Source organism: Monodelphis domestica, chromosome 1, assembly GCF_027887165.1.
Source record: "Monodelphis domestica isolate mMonDom1 chromosome 1, mMonDom1.pri, whole genome shotgun sequence".
Classification (NCBI taxonomy): Eukaryota; Metazoa; Chordata; class Mammalia; order Didelphimorphia; family Didelphidae; genus Monodelphis; species Monodelphis domestica.
The window spans coordinates 106,435,725-106,452,760 of record NC_077227.1 but is presented as its reverse complement, the minus strand read 5'-3'; the positions used below and the strand labels follow the sequence as shown (position 1 = coordinate 106,452,760).

Sequence of the window (17,036 nt, the reverse complement as noted above, 5' to 3'; positions counted from 1 at the left end):
GTGCAGTTAAAAGGAGGATCAAATCCAGAATTTAGGCCATTTTAGTGAGTATTTTTGTGATCAGTGGTTTGAGGTAAGAATCATAGAATCTCACACTTGCTTTGTAGCTAACAAATTATGAAAGCAATCCCATCTCAAACTCTTATCCTTTACTCAAGGCAAGTGCAAATATCATTCTTGGAATGTGTCCAGAGACAATGAATATAACTACAAATCAAAATTACTTATGTTATACATCTTTTTATTTACATGTGACTTCATATAATTTTAGAGTTTGAAGGATTTTCAATAATCTAGCCTACCTCCACTGTACAGATTGATAAAGTAAAGCTTAGAGAGGAGAGTGACATAGACAAAGTCACTCAGCTAGCTAGCAAAAGACCTGGGTCTAAAACCCAGTTCTTCTAGTTCAGTTTCCTCAAAAGGTATTATTGTAGACAGAATATTACAACAAAGACGTATAAACTTAAAGATTATAATGTATTCTCTGCTAACTCCTCTGATCCTTCTAATTCTATGGGTTCCTATTAATGTTTTCTGGTATATCTTCCATAAAAAGTCTTATTCAGGGTGCTAGAAGGATTTATTTTGTTCTTATAGTGTATTAGGGATACCAGTGTCCCATTAGGTCTGTCCATCATTGTCTCTCATTTTCATTTACCAAATGGTCCATGATCTTTTCCAATCACACATAGATGTCATTTGCAAATCATTGTTGGTAATTTGCAACAGTCTGTAATGCTTGCTCATCAATCATATTCCCATTGCTGTTTAGATACTACTGAAATTATAGTATCCAACAATTCAGACACATAGCATCAATGAAAGAATTAGTGTTAATAAAAATAATTTTATAACATATGCAATTTGAAATCATTTGAATGCATTGCATGATGTTCCAATTACAATTTCCTAGTCTCTTCCTGCTACTCAGTTTTAGGCTAAACTCATCTTTCTACTTGTCCAAAATATACATATTGAAGTACCTTTTCATTTTTAAAAATAATTATTCAATTGCTTTAGTCACTCAGTTTGAATTTTCTAAGAAACTCATTTAAGTGCTCTTCTCCCACCATTGCATTTCCATCGGCTGTTCCCCCATGCCTGGAATGCTCTCACTCTTCATCTCTGCCTCCTGGCTTCCCATTTTACTTTTAGTTCTCAACTAAAATCCCAACTCCTCCAAAAAACCTTCTTCAGTTACCCTTAATACTAGTGCCCTTACTCTAAAATGTCCTCCGAATTACTCTGTATATATTTGGCCTATGCATAGTTGTTTATAGGTTGTCTTCTCCACTACAATGTCAACATCTTGAGGTCAGAGACTGTTTCTACTTCAGTTTGTGCCCTCTTAACACAATGCCTGGTACAGGGTCAACTTATTTAATAAATACTTGTTGACTGACTAAATTGTTTCTATTCTTGTTCGACTTAAACCTGGCTTCAGTAATTAATTTTAAAAAGGAAAAAATTTCTCAGTAAATGTGAAACTTGAGTTAAATATTTCTCCTTGTTCTTTCTGCCATGTATAGACTAGTATTCTGTTCATGACCAATGGCCCATTAAAATTGTTTTTATAAAGTTTATTCATGTCTCCCAGGACAACTTCCCATTTTACTATCCCTGATTTGAAGAAATTGTTACATAAGCCCATTTTGTGTTTCATAACTACTCCCAGATTGCTGACCATAAAAATGTTTTGCAGTTACCATTCAGCACTAACAGAATCCTTTTTTTTTTTAAATTTTCAGAAACAATCTAGTTAGTTCCGTTAAACTACTTAAAATACCTCCTCTGGAAACTGAGATTCACAGTGTGTTAAGAAAGAAAACAAGACAGACCATGCATATTTTATTATTGATTTTTCTATATGTTTTACACCAAATGAAATAAGCCATTATGCCATTTCTGTTGCAGTATAGCTTAGGTCCATGTAACCTATGGCATGGATACAAGAGGGGGCTGTGCCCTCCTATACTCCGCACATGCCTGAGGACATGACCCACTCCTCTGTCCAGCAGTCTAGTGGGAATACTTCCTCCCTCCCCTGTCTGTGGTAAGGCAAGGGGCTCACATGTGACAGTTTGAGCACTCAGTCTCTAAAATGTTCACCATCACTGGCTTATGGAATACAAACCTTGTTAAATAATGCCAAAGACTTCAGGGGAAGAATAATTAATTAGACCATCCATGTGTACCATGTGTAAAAGATCTAAAGAAATGGTTAATTTTTTTTTAAATCTATGAAGAATTGGTAGTAAAGATAAAGTTACTAGACTTGGAATTTAGTTATAGGTCCTTTTATAAACTGCAGAATTATCATCACTACTAAGGCAATTGTTTTATCTTTGTGAAAGCTAAAAATGAACTACTACTTAAAGAATTATATTATTTCTTCAGCTCATCTGTATATGTGAACAAATTCAGGGGCCTATAGTGACCTATTTTTTTTTTTTAAAGAAACTATTTCAGAAAAGTTTGCTTCTAAGGACTAGACCCAAAACTGAATTTGTTTCAAAAATAATTTTTTATTTTTGTTTTGAACCTAAACACAAATAAAATGGGTATTCACATACTTATAGAAAAACAAACAGAAAAGATTATACATGAGACTATAAATCTCCATTATGTACAGCTTGCTTTTTAAAAGTATATAAGAATTCAAACTATGACTTTCAGAGCTGTACTGCTTGTCTCTGCTTCTTTCTGGCCTTCTTCTGATATATATATATATATATATATATATATATATATATATATATATATTTAGAGAGAGAAAGAGAGAGAGAGAGAGAGAGAGAGAGAGAGAGAGAGAGAGAGAGAGAGAGAGAGAGAGAGAGAGAGAGAGACATAGACATATAACCTTCAGTGACTCTTTTCTTTTGTCTTTTTTTGTTTTGTTTTGTTTTTTTTATACGTCTGGCTCCTCACCCTTTTCTTCTCTGTGCTTCTCAAAAAGAAAATAAAAACAAAGACATTATAACAAATATTTATAAGTGAAACCAAACAAATTCTCTTGTAAGTTGACTGGCTGGAATTGCTTTGTAAAGCTACCTACTAAAGAGTGTTTTTGAATTTTGTTGTTATTGTAGAATTTATTCAAATTAGCTTGAAAAAGCTTACTGAGAGAGCTATTCTAGGAAGTTAATTTGGGAAATTTGGGGAAAAAAAACTTTCTCAAAGATAACTGACTTAGCTACTGAAGTTTTATCTCATTCCTGCAATATTTGATAACTATTTCCTGTATCCTGCATCTCACTCCACATCTCTTTGATACTAAGTGAGACTGTAATCTGATGGAGGAAAAATCTTTGTTTATGAAGCACAATATGTCTGTTTTAACAACAGTGGGGGGACAAAGATGAGATTTCCCCCTCTGATGAATACTTCGATACTAAATCTTTCAGGGGAAAGAGTCTCTAGTAGAAAAACACCAGCAGCTGCTAGTCTTAACAGGATAACTCATAATTCTTCATAACTTATTCTTAATATATCTTTGAAGATTTTCTTTTGTGATATACATTTTGTCATAGTTGCTATTCAGTATTATGGAAAATCCTCATTAAATAAGACACTAGAGAAGATTAAACTTGCTAAGAAATAACCATGCATGACTTTAAGAGGTATGTCTGTATGGGTGGGTGTGGGTTTGTATGTGTACACACTTTGAAAGCCATAGTTTGGCAAATATTTATTTCTAGATGCAAATTCCAAATTTGCACAACTAAAAGCTAAAAGTAGACATCTCCTGAAACATACCAACCCAAAATAACTCACATGAAAGGATTCTTTAGTACTCCTTCATTTTTGTCCATCACAGTTTATCAGTTCTCTTTGAGTGGATAACATGTTTCATGATGAATCATTTCTATGATAAGTTCATTGTATTGATTGGAGATATTAAGTTTTTTTTAAGTTATCTTTACAATATTGTTGTTGTTGTATAAATTGTTCTGGTCCTACTCACTTTGCCCCTACATCAGCTCATACAAATCTTCTCAAGTTTTCTTCTCCATCATTCCTTACCTTTCAATACTATTACATCACATTTCTATACCATAATTTGTTCAGTCATTCCAGTTGATATGTACTCCCTCAGTTTACAGTTTTTGTTACCGCAAAAAAGAGGTACTATAAGAATTTTTGTAAATTTGGATATTTTTCCTCTTTCTTTGATCTCTTTGGAAGTATAGACCTTGTTTAGACCTGTAATTTTAGGCAATTAAATTCTGTAGACCTTTGAGTTCCCATCTGTAAAATGGAAATATAAAGTCAGAAGACCAGAGTTTGAATTCTGCCTATGTGTCTTTCTAATTCCTAGTAATACAAAATCTTGCAGGGAAAAGGGCCTCTAGTTGACTGTGACTTCAGTAAAATGGGGACTAGATGGCCCTTCCAAGTCTAATTCTAAGTGAGACTTAGCAAGAAAATGCTAAACTAAGAGGCAGGTGGTAACACGGAAAGAGGGAAATGTGTTACTGTAACAGCAGATGGCCCAATGGGCATTTCCCTTGATCAGCTTGTGTCTCTCTGAGAAATTTATAAATGGATAAACTGAACAGCTTCATGTTATAGTTAGTTACTAAGGACCTGGCCAGTGTAGTACCATCATTTTGCTATAAGGGGTAGGAAGGGAATACTCCAATATTTAGTACCTGTTATTTTCCAGGCACAGTGATAAGCACTTTACAAATATCTCATTTGATTCTCACAATCATATCAAATCAAAAAAGATAGGTACTAATTATCCCCATTTTACATTGGAAGACACTAAGGAAAGTTAAGTGGCTTGCCCACATTCACACAACCATTAAGTATTTCTGAGTCTAGATTCAAATCTAGGGCTTCCTGCCTCCAAGCTCAAAGCTCTGTCCATTATCCTGCCTGGCTGCCAAAGCTTGTAGTAGTTGCTGTGCTCGGCCACTGTTGCCTCTACCATCCCCTCCACCGCCCACTTGTGCAGGCCAATTTTAAGTGTAGGATACTTTTGCCAAACAGAAGAGCCTGCCAGCTAGAGGAGGTACGTACAGACACAAGGTCTTTTTGTCAAAGATAATGTAGCTGCTCTGCTGAAGAACCAGTCCTTTTACTAGCTGGAGAATTCATCGTAGTCCGTGACTACTTGCCCTAGGGAGGAGCCAGTAAAGATGCTGCTGGTGCCTTGCCATGATAAACCAGTAGCCAGGCACCACACAGTATAGAACACTTTTCATATTGGCTTTTAAAGCCAATCACTGAGGTCTCTGGGTGGCTCAGTGGATAGAGCATCAGGCTTGGAGATGGGAGGTCCAGGGTTCAGATTTGGCCTCAGACACTTTCTAGCTATGTGACCCTGGGAAAGTCACTTAATCTCAGTTGCTTCATCCTTACTGCTCTTCTATCTTAGAATTGATACTAAGAAAGCTAACATTTATATAGCACTTACTATGTGTTAGGCACTGTGCTAAGTGCTTTACAACTATTATTTCATTTAATACTTATAATAACCCTGAGAGGGTAGGTACTATTACTATCCCCATTTTACAGATAAGGAAATGAAGGCAAATAGAAGTTATGTGATTTGTCCTAGGTCTGACAACTCATACATGCCTGAGGTTGGATTTTTTGTTTGTTTGTTTGAACATATTGTCTATGTCCCCATTCTAAAATAGGTCCAGAATAAGATTATATGCATGTAGGGTATGGGGGTGGGGCATCTAAAGTTAAAATATAATAAATATAATCTAAATGTTAAAAAATACTCACAGATGGCATGGATAGATATGATCTGAAGGTCCAATATGGTCCATCTTATCTCTAAGAAGACTGCCTTTGTCCTTTGATGGAAATCTAGAAGAGCTGTACCTGCCTTTCTACCAGCTTTGCTGGTAGTTCCAATACTGCTGAAATAGGATGGCTTTCCTTTAGTCTCTGAGAAGGGTTTGGGTCTAAGATTATTCTTTCTGCCACCCTCAAATATCTCTAATCCAAGGGCACAAACCTAAGTTCAGAACTATTTCCCTGATTACTCTCATAGGAATGGTAACTCTTAGTTTTCCTTCCTAGCTCTTCCCTTCCCACTCAATACAAACTATACAAAAACATCATGAATATATGAATATATGAATATACATCATGAATAGTAGTGAAAAGTGAGTAAACTCACTTACTCGAGCAAAATAGCAAATAGAAATCAGAGAAGGATTTCCCAGATGGTCTCACAGAAAAAAATGTCTACTTTTCAGCAGTTCTTAAGAGTTGCAAACTCCAGAAGTTAGGGGATATGATAGAGATAGCTCCAAGGACTCCAGTCTGTTATTCAGAAGTTTGAGTCTCATCTTCCGCTTACCTGTCTATGCTTTTCCCCCCCTTTTTAAATTTATTTTTATTATCATGCAAAACATACTTCTATATTTGTCATTGTAAGAGCACACTCTTACATAACCAAAACCTCAAAATAAAACCATAAGTACATTGATGTGAAAGATAGTATGCTTTGATCCACATCCATCTGACTCCAACACTTCCTTCTCTGGTGGATAGCATTTCTCCATTGTAAGTCTTTCAGGATTGCCCCAGATCATTGCATTGCTGAGAGTAGTCACGTTTTCACAGTTGATCATCATACAATATTACTGTTACTGTGTACAATGTTCTCTTGGTTCTGCTTGTTCCTTCTGCATCAGTTCCTGTATATCTTTCCATCTTTTTCTAAAATCATCTTGCTTGTTTATCATAGCACAGTACTATTTCATCCCCAACATATACCACAATATCTTTAGTCATTCCCCAATTGATGGACATCTCCTCAATTTCCAATTCTTTGCCACTACAAGAAGAGCTGCTCTAAATATTTTTGTATGTAGTGTATAAAAATATTTATATAGCAGCTCTACTACCTGTGCTTTCTTGAGGTGTTTCTGCAACTAACAGAAGTCTCTTACAGCAAGCAGGAGGATCAGGCTAGGCATTCTTTGAGCCAACCAAGAGTTCTGTTTCTTTCTGGGTACATAGCACACAGCACAAAGCTGTCTTTCTCCTGTCTTTGGTGAAAAGAACTTAAACTAGTATCTAAATATTTTTAATACTCTGAAGTTCTTCAAATATGTGTGGTCCTATGTGATGTATGCCTGGTCTAAGGATATGGTCAGGAAACTTCTGAGAATCTCAGAACCCAGTGGCCATGTAGCAATCTTCCAAAAATGTATTATTAATCCATCCCTATCCCAGGCATAGCACCACATTTCAGTGTTGTTGTCATGCTTTCTTCTTCACTATAGGCCCTTCCACAGGCCACCTGACCCCATACTCTTAAAAACACTGGCCCAAATTGGTCTCCTATTTTGGATGGGACACGTTGAAGTGCCAGTGTCTCTTTGTAGCAAGGTAGAGCAAACAAATCAATCATACTTGAAAGCAGTGCTTCCTCTTTTTCATTTGCCATATAGAGGATAATTATATGCCCCTACTACCCCACAAAATTATTTCCACTCTTTCTCATCTTTGCCATCCTCCCATTTAAAAAAAAACAAACAAGAAAAAAGAAAAACAAAAACTATCAACATTTTCTTTATAAATTTAACTGCTATTCTCTTCATATGTGTTCAAAATCAACACACTTTCATTATTAGTGGTGCCTTTAGCATAGTGCTTAATACATAGTAGGCGCTTAATAAATGTTGATTGATTTAAGCATGATGTAGTTTTCTTTTTTAATTCCTTTTAATGCTTTTTGATATGAATTCCAATTTATCAAGCATAATCATTCAAATCAGAGAGCTTTCTTAGGTTAACTAAAGCATGATAAATTTTAGGCTACTTTTTTACCTATCTCAGGGTACATCTTTTCACATTCAACAGATTTCCTGAGTCCCATGAATGAGTAAATCATGAAAGTCCACACAACAGGCTTTGTGCATTTTGTTTTCTTCTCCATTTGCTTCCCTGTGGACCTGGACCAGACATTTGTCTACCCTGATCTGAAATCTCTGCTCTGTACTTTTTCATTGATGACTAAAATTTCCACTGACTTTTGTTTGCAGCTCTTCTTTCAAAAAGTTGGGACTCTTACCTTGTTATAAATTACTGCTCCCTGCTTAGATTTATATTATCCTTTGTAAATTTGTGAAGTTACTTAACTGAAATAATCAAGTCAAAGTTCAGCATATACACATACTACAAAAGATTGGAGGCTACCAAGTACAGAGAATCCTAAGACCAAGAAATATTGTAATTATTCATGAAAACATATGTATACTCTTCTCAAGCTCAGAGTTAATCCAACCCTTGCCTGAACAAGAACCTCTTCTCCTCACTACTAAGTGATCATCCAGCCTTGTTTTGAAAGAACTCCACTGAGGAGGAAACCATTACTGTTTGATGCTACCCTTTGCATCAGACACACTTTGAAATGTTTCCTTTTCATAGACTTCAAGGTACCTCTGCAACTTTCACTAATTCCTCTTAGTCGTGTTCCCTGGCACTAAGGAGAACAAGTATGGTCCCTCTTTATATGATAGTCCTTCATATATTCAAAGAGAGTTATCATATTCCTCTCTAAGTCTTCTTTTAAGGTCTCTCTTAAGAATGGTATCAGTTGGGAGACATGGACAACATTGGCACAGGACCATGCTTCATGGCATACCTGCATCAAAGAAGGCACTGTGCTCTATGAGGAAAATAGAATTGTAGTAACTCAAAAGAAACATGAGAAGCACAAATTTAGAGACATCTCTATCCCAAATGTTCATATTTGTATCCTACCTGCAGTTGAGCCTTCTGAATTTATATTGGTCTGATCAGCCACAGTCTGAACACCCTGTACATTGTAGTAAGGGCAGGTAGAAGTTGCAAGAATGATTGACAGGTCTTAAGACTTAGGATATTTCATGAGCTGGTTGGGCCAGAGTTCCAAGGAGCAATTTCCAACTGACTCAGTCTGGAGCTGGAAGTGAAAAAGGAAGGTGTCTAGCTGAGACTCCCTGAACAAGCCACCTATCAAGCAACTGGCCTTTGAGGATCAACTGGCTGAGATTGAGAAGAAAATCTCTAGTTTTCCTGGTGGACAGATTGACTGGGAAAAGACCTCTACCTTGCTGGGACCATATGAGGGCACCACAACTGGGATTCCTGCTACCTGACCAACCATTGACTGTGTGTGTGTGAGATTCTGGGTTTACTGTGGGATTTATTCTTAATAGTCTTTAGTTAAGATAGCTAGACAGTGTAAGCTTAGATAATCAAATTAAGTGGGTAAAAAGTCAGATGTTACCCTTCCTTTTATTCCTTCCCCAACATCTTCCCCTTCTCTGTTAATAAACTCAAGTTATTTAAAATGGGATTTTTCCCTTGTATTTAAACCCTTTCCCCTTTCCTAAAATCCCCATAACAGTTTGGCAAGCCAGCCAGGATAAGAAACCTTAGGAAATGTAAGTTTATATATGAAAACAGTTAAGTTTTATATAAGGAAAGTCAGTTACAGGCTGGAAGATTCCATCTTTCACTCAGCAAATGGAACATTACACAGGCGGGGGGGGGGGGGGGGGGAGAAGCAGAACTCCGAGACTGTAACTGAGCTAGAAGAGACATTTAATGTTTAAAATACCCTCTGCCACATGGACTAGGTGGCCATATTGGAAATTTTTTTGAATTTTTTTCCCTTTCCTTAATTGTGTGTATATATATATGTATATATATACATACATACATATATATCACCTTTTTTATATATATGGTGATCGCAGTGGATTACAACACCACTAATTCCATTGTATATACATGATTAACAGTGAATGTAAGTATGTCTGGGGACATGTTAATGGATCTTTTGTTTGTTCTGTGGGAGTATGTTCTGCACATCCCATATATTGTGTTCATCCTATTCCCCAAAGTATGTTATATGGTTTTCGACTACAAGTGGATGAAACCATATATGTCAACGACTGTGCAAACAGTATTGTCCCATGTCCCCATACTATGTATTTGCCTGTGTGTTGTGTATAAGTGTAGAGTGATGTTATTTGTTATTGGTAACATTGACTCCAAAATAGTGAAATCTTTTGGGGGGATCCATCAAGTACAAAGGACAACAACAAAGTCTGTTCTCCATCTGAATTTCCTTTCATTAGTTCTCATGTGGCATGGCCCATTCATCATTTTAGTTGCTTTCTTCTGGATGCTTCTTAGGATGACCTAAATGTCTCTTTATTCAGCTGAAGATTGTACCAAATTTCTAGGCTTTCATATTACAGTGTTAAGTAACATTGAATTTCCTGACCACTAAAAGCCAGACATTTTTTCATTTTTTTAAAACAAGTTTTAATGATGTGTTTTATTTTTACATTACAAATATTTCTGGATTACCCCTGTTCTATGAGAATCTCTTATAATAAAGAATTAAGCAAAATTAGTAGTATGATTACTTCATATTTTATCACCCCTCAGTTCTCCTTTCTTTTACTTAAAAGACATATATCTTCTCTTCCTCCCACTGCTCCATATCCCATTGAAAAAAGGAAAAAAATAAAAATATTTCTTGTGATAAATATGCATAAGGAAAACATATTACTTCATTCAGAAAATGCACACACACCCTTTAATCTGCCCACAAGATTCTTTTTCCAAGAAATTTGCTGAGTCATTTGAAAATCCTAAAATCATGTTTTACTTTCACATACTAGCAAATTGTCACTGTGGAATGAAATGAACCTGTTAAATCCAAGCTTTTAATCGATCAAAAAAAGACAAAAAGCATTACTTTTTATCATGACATGACATTTTGTTCAGATCAAAAAATACCCATAAACATCATAAATTATCTACATATGCAACAAAATGTGATATTTTATCATCTAAATGATATCCTAATTTTCCATTTTGTAAACACTGTTGACTTTTACAATTTTATTTGGCAACTAATTGATACCATTATCATGATTTAACTACTCACTTTCATCAACTTCCAAAACAGTTTTCAGTTTAGTGTTATTACTTAGGAGATCTTCACAAAGATAGAACTTAATCTGATTTCATTTGAGAAACTGCTCTATTTTAAGATTGCCATTATTACTTGATGGGCAAGAAGTATGCCATGCATGTACTCTTTAAGTCAAATTTTATAATGACTGTAATATCTTCCATTTCTCCTTTTCATGATACAGGTGACAAGAAGAACTGAGAACCTGGAAGCATGAGTTCAGATGCCAATCCAGAAGTAATCACTACTCCTCCCCCTCCCAGCATGCCTCATAAAGAGAGGTATTTTGATCGCATCAATGAAAATGACCCTGAATACATTAGGGAAAGGAATATGTCTCCAGACTTAAGACAAGACTTCAATATGATGGAGCAAAGGAAGAGAGTCACTCAGATCCTGCAGAGTCCTGTGAGTCAAAATATTTTTTAAAAACTATAGTTTTTCTTCCTTCATAGGAGCATGACTTGTAGAGGTGTGTTTCATTCAAAATGCCCCATACAAAGAGGAAGTCAGGATGAGGATAGGAATGGAGGAAGTTCCATTTTCTCCCAGGCCTTTCAGAGAAGCAGACAGCTAATTTATATGTTTGGCTTGTAAAGACTTAAGAACAAACTAGCATTCACTAGGCTTTACTTTTCCTTGTGAATTTTCTGGGTGCTATGCTTCATTAGAGAAGTACAAAAGCAACTAGGGAGCTCAAGGACATTGGGCTCAGACTGGGAAATCACAGAAGTGCAGAAAGGCATGACAGAACCAAGAACATGGTTAGATGCATCTTATGTACAAATGTCATCCTTCCTGTGGGTTACCTAAAGGGTTCAGAAGTGTTTAAGAAAACTTTAAAGGTTGAATAAGACATGAGAGAGGGGAAGGAAAGAATAATTATGGAATTATCTGAAATATGTTTTTAAAAAATAGCTCAAGCCTGACTAAACTTATCTTAAAAGCCTACTTAAACTGTAATGGGACAGTGGTATAGTCAATAGAGTTGGGCTTACAGTCAGGAAGACCTGGGTTCAAATCCTGCCTCTGAAACATAATTTGATGTGGGAACCATGGCAAGTCACAGAACTGCCCTAGGCTGTTCCCTAAGACTAAAAAATGCAGAGAAAATAAAGACCTGCATTAATTTGTCTCTCTAATACTATACCCATGAAATCACAGTTTCAGCCACTCTCACTAGTTGTCCATAGTCCTGTCTTTGAGACAACATCTAGATTCTTTAAATCATCTCTAAAAGAATTGTTCCTGTTGCTCTAACCTAAGAGTACAAATCACAAAGGCCATGTGTTGGTTGTGGAGGTTGAAAGAGCAGCCTAATTGAACATGATTGAAAAACCACAGTGGTGCTGAGAATGCACATACTTTCTCCACAGGTGACAGAGAGATCATAGAGTCTCAGCATGCTTTCACTACAGGCTCCAACTCAGCTCAGGTGGCTCTTGGATGAACTCTTTTTTTTTCTGGATAATAATATCCTCAGATATTTAAACTCTCAAGTACTGATCAAATTTGATAATGCAGTCAGACTTGCCTATTCTAATTCTCTTCAATTTCTTGTTTTTATTATTGCTCTAGCATTTCAAGAACAATATTGAAAAATAATGGTGACAATGAGCATCTTTGCTTCACTCCTAATATTCCTGGAAAGGCTTCTAGATTATCCCTATTACAGATAATGCATACTTATGGTTTTAGATAAATACTACTTATTGTTTTAAGGAAAGTTCCATTCATGCCTATGCTCTTTAATGAGAGAATCAACTAAAAAACTACTTGAAATAACTTTAGTAAAGTTGAAGGATACAAAATAAAATCACATAAATCATCAGAATTTCTATATATTACCAACACAGTCCAGCAGCAAGAGTTAAAAAGAGAAATTTCAAGATTTTGAGTTTGGTGTTTAAATCAGGGTTTTTAATTTATGCTTTTCCTTACTTTTTTAGTTGTATGCCCAATTCATTGATTTGTCCTTTCTCAACTGTATCGCAATAAATTTTGGTATGTTGTCTCATTGTTACCATTCTCTTCACTGAAACTATTTAAACTCTTGTCTCTGTCATTTGACCCACTTAATCTTTAGAATTACATTATTTAATTTCCAACTAATTTTTAATGTCTTTCCATGGTCCTTTATTGAATGTAACTTTAATTGCATTATGATCTGAAAAAGATGCACTTAATGTTTCTGCTTTTCTGCATTGGTTTGTGAGGGTTTATGCCTCTTTTTTGTCATTTTTTGTATGTATGCCATGTACTGCTGAGAAAAAAGATATTTTTTCTATTCCCATTTAATTTTCCCTAGAAGTCTTTATCACATCTAATTTTTCTAAAATACTACTCACCTCTTTAACTTTTTTTTTTTTACTAGAGTAACTAATTCTGAAAAGGGGTTGAGATCCCCAACTATTATAGTTTTACAGTCTATTTTCTCCTATAAGTCATTTAACTTCTTTAAAAATCTGGATGCTGGGGGCAGCTGGGTAGCTCAGTGAATTGAGAGCCAGGTCTAGAGACGAAAGGTCCTGGGTTCAAATCTGGCCTCAGACACTTACCAGCTGTGTGACCCTGGGCAAATCATTTAACCCCCATTGCCTAGCCTTTCCTTCTCTTCTGCCTTGGAACCAATACACAGTATTGATTCCAAGACGGAAGGTAAGGGTTTTTATAAAAAGAAATTTTTAAATCTGGATGCTATTCCATCTGGTGCATATGTTTAGTAGTATTATTCATTGTCTCTGACACCTTTTAACTAGATGTAATTTCCTTTCTTATCCCTTTTAAATAGATCTATTTTTGCTTTAGCTTTGTCTGAGATTATGATTGCTGCTGCTGCTTTTTTCTTTTTTACTTCTGTTGAAGCATAATAGATTCTGCTCTAGCCCTTTATGTTTACTCTATATGTGTCTTCCTGCTTCAGATGTGTTTCTTGTAGATAGCTATTACAGGATCCTTTTATCTTCTTCTATTTTATTGGTGAGTTCAAATTTACTGTTATGATTATTAGCTGTGTATTTCCCTCCATTCTTCATTTAACCTTTTTTTTAAAAACTTCTAAGCACTGTATCCTCAAACCCGTCTTTCCTTCTATCCACCTTCTTTTATCCCTCTTTTTTTTTACTTCCCTAAAGAGTAAGATAGATTTCTATATAGAGCTTCATGTGCACATTATTCCCTCTTTGAACCAAATCTAATGAGAGTAAGATTCAAGTATTGCTCACCATTCCCTCCCATCTTCACCCCCTTTTTAATAGCTCTTTCATGCCTCTTTTATTTGCCATAATTCACCCTATTCAATATCTTTCTTCTCTCTTTTTCCAATGCAATCCTCTTTCTCATCTCTCAGTTTTGGTTTTTTTGGTATCACATTTCCTCTCTATGTATATTCCTTCTCATTGCCCTAATAGTGATAAAGTTCCCAAGAATTACAACTATTTTCTTCCTTTTTTAAGAATATAAAAGGGGGCAGCTGGGTGGCTCAGTGGATTGAGAGCCAGGAATAAAGATGGAAGGTCCTAGGTTCAAATCTGGCCAAGAATTTAGGGGGAAAAAACGGCAGTTGGAGGTTTCAGAAAAGTTTCAGAGAAATCGGGCCTACATACATTTCAAAAGCCTGTGTGACTATGGAAAGGAAAAAAAACTGTAATATTTATAAGGAAAAATGTGTGGGATTGAAGAACAGGGGATACTGGAGATTTTATAACAGGGAATTGGAGGAGTTGAAGGGAGAAAGGGAATATGGCTGCCGATGAGGTAAAAGGAGAGAGACACCCCCTGCCGAGAGGCTATTTTTGAAAAATGAGGTTCCTGAGAAATGGGCCACTTATGACATTCTGAGGGGATGTCTTTTCTATAGATTGGTGTTGCAGATATCCCAGAGCAGGTAAGCATGGACCCTCCTGAGGGACAAGCCTCCCTCCAGACTTAGTCACCCAGTAGGGATCTAATAAGGACTGTTTATAGTTGACTGGCTGTCCTGAGGTTCAGCTCCCTCTATGTCCCCTAAAATGTTAGTCCTCTTATCTGACTGAGATATTCAAATAAAGATAAATTTTAATAGCAAGTTTGGATTGGGGAGGAATCAGGGAAGAGGGATTTCCTTAGATGTGGCTTGAGTTTCTCACAGCTTTTGAGCTGAGGCCAGGCCTCATAGGCTAGTGGAGGGTTTCTGTTATTCCTGTCTATGCTAATCTGTGCTAGTTTTTTTTTTTTTAAGTTCAAAGTCTTAGCAGTAGGCAACAAGAGGAAGAAAAAAGTTCTGACTTTCAGAGCTGGTTGGGCCTGTCTCTTTGGGCTGATGCCCCTAAAGACTGACCTTACAGTCCAAACTGCTTCCCTTAAGTCCTTTTGTCTGATGAACACGATCACAGGGATCCAGGTAGAGCACACAGTTGGGAAATTCAGGAATAGAGGCACTTCTATCCAGAGACAGAGAGAGAGTTCCTTCCCGTTCCAGGGCCAGGAAGGAAGTGCTAGTCACAAGACCAACTGCCACTCCCAGTTGCCCCTTCCCCTACCAACTGTCAGTCTTGTCAATATCTTTTCTCTAACACTGCAACTGCTGCTTATTCCAGCTCAGTGGCAGAAAGTCCAGAACTTGCTTTAGTTTTCCTCTTCTGCTTTGGAACCAATACATAGTATTGATTCTAAGACAGAAGGTAAGGGTTTTAAAAAAAGAATAAAAAATTCAATCTTATTGAATCCCTTATAATTTCTCTTTCTTGCTTATATATGCTTCTCTTGAAACTTCTATTTGAAAGTCAGATTTTCTATACAGTTCTTTTCATTAGGAATGTTTGAAAGTTCTCCATTTCATTAAATATCCATTTTCCCCTGAAGAATTATATTTATTTTTGCTGGGTATATAATCCTTGGCTCTAATATAATCTCTTTTGCCCTCTGAAATATCTGATTTTAGGCCTTCTGATCTTTTACAGTAAAAGTGACTTAAACTTATGTTACCCTTACTGTCTCTATGATATTTGAATTGTTTCCTTCTGGCTGCTTATAGTATTTTCTCCTTAACCTGGCAGCTCTGAAATTTGGCTATAACATTCCTAGTAGTTTTCATTTGAGGGTCTCTTTCTATAGATGTTCAATGAATTCTTTCAGTTTCCGTTTACTCTTTGGTTCTAAGATATCATGGCAGTCATTCATGGTAATTTCTTGCAATATGATGTCCAAATTCTTTTTTTTTTTTGAGATGGTTTCTAGGTAGTCCAACAATTTTTTTCTGTCCAATAATTCTTTAATCATCTCTTTGTGATCTATTTTTCCAGGTCAGTTTTTTCCAGTGAAAAATTTTACATTTTCTTTTTTTCCCCATTCTTTTGATTTTATTTTATTGTTTCTTGATGTCTCAAGGAGTCATTTAGCTTCCATTTGCCCAATCCTAATTTTTAAGGAATTATTTTCTTTAATAAATTTCTGTGCCTCCTTTTCCTGGTTCTACTTTTAAAAGAGTTACTTTCTTTCAGTGAATTTTTGTATATTCCCATTTTTTTGTGTGTTTCCTTTTACCAAACTGCTGACCTTTATTTCATAGTTTTCTTGCATTACTCTCATTTCTTTTTCCAATTTTTCTTCTAACTCTTTTATTTTATTTTTAAAGCCCTTTTTTATCTTTTCCAGAGTTCTTTTGGGGGCTAAATCCAATTCACATTTTTCTTTGAGGTTTCATTTTTGGCCTTTTTAATATTGTTCTCTTCTAAGTTTGTGCCATGATCTTCCCTTTAGTTAGGCCTTTTTTAAAATCTTTTGCTAATTTTTTCAGTATATTATGTAACTTTTCACTGTATATCAAAGTTCTGTCCCTGGGCTTGAAAAGTCACTGTCCAAGTTTCTTCTTGTGGGGTTTTACTTCTAGCTTGTGGGAGTCTTGGGATCTAGTTTCTGGCTTGACCAGGTGGAGGGGAAGGACTCACTGCAGGCTTGTACTGGCAAAGAGTCTCATTGCTTCCTCTAACTCTGGGAGAATCTTGCTGCTTGCTTGCACAGTAAGGAAACTTCACTGTTTGCTTGCACAATAGTGGTCCTCACTGCTGTGTTGATCCAGTTGAGGGTCCTCACTGCTGGCCTA

The 17,036-nt window shown here is 36.0% G+C and overlaps 1 protein-coding gene across 12 annotated transcripts in view; it reads left to right on the top strand.

Moving 5' to 3' along the window:
• ADD3 (adducin 3) overlaps window positions 1–17,036 on the top strand; it is a 177,750-nt gene that overhangs the window by 133,732 nt on the left and 26,982 nt on the right. For all 12 annotated transcript variants that reach the window (XM_056804129.1, XM_016423959.2, XM_056804122.1 and 9 more), the window contains one exon: window positions 11,139–11,362. In XM_056804129.1, coding sequence (XP_056660107.1) covers window positions 11,168–11,362 — 195 coding nt within the window. In that variant the 5' untranslated portion in view covers window positions 11,139–11,167. The remainder of the gene's footprint in view (window positions 1–11,138; window positions 11,363–17,036) is intronic.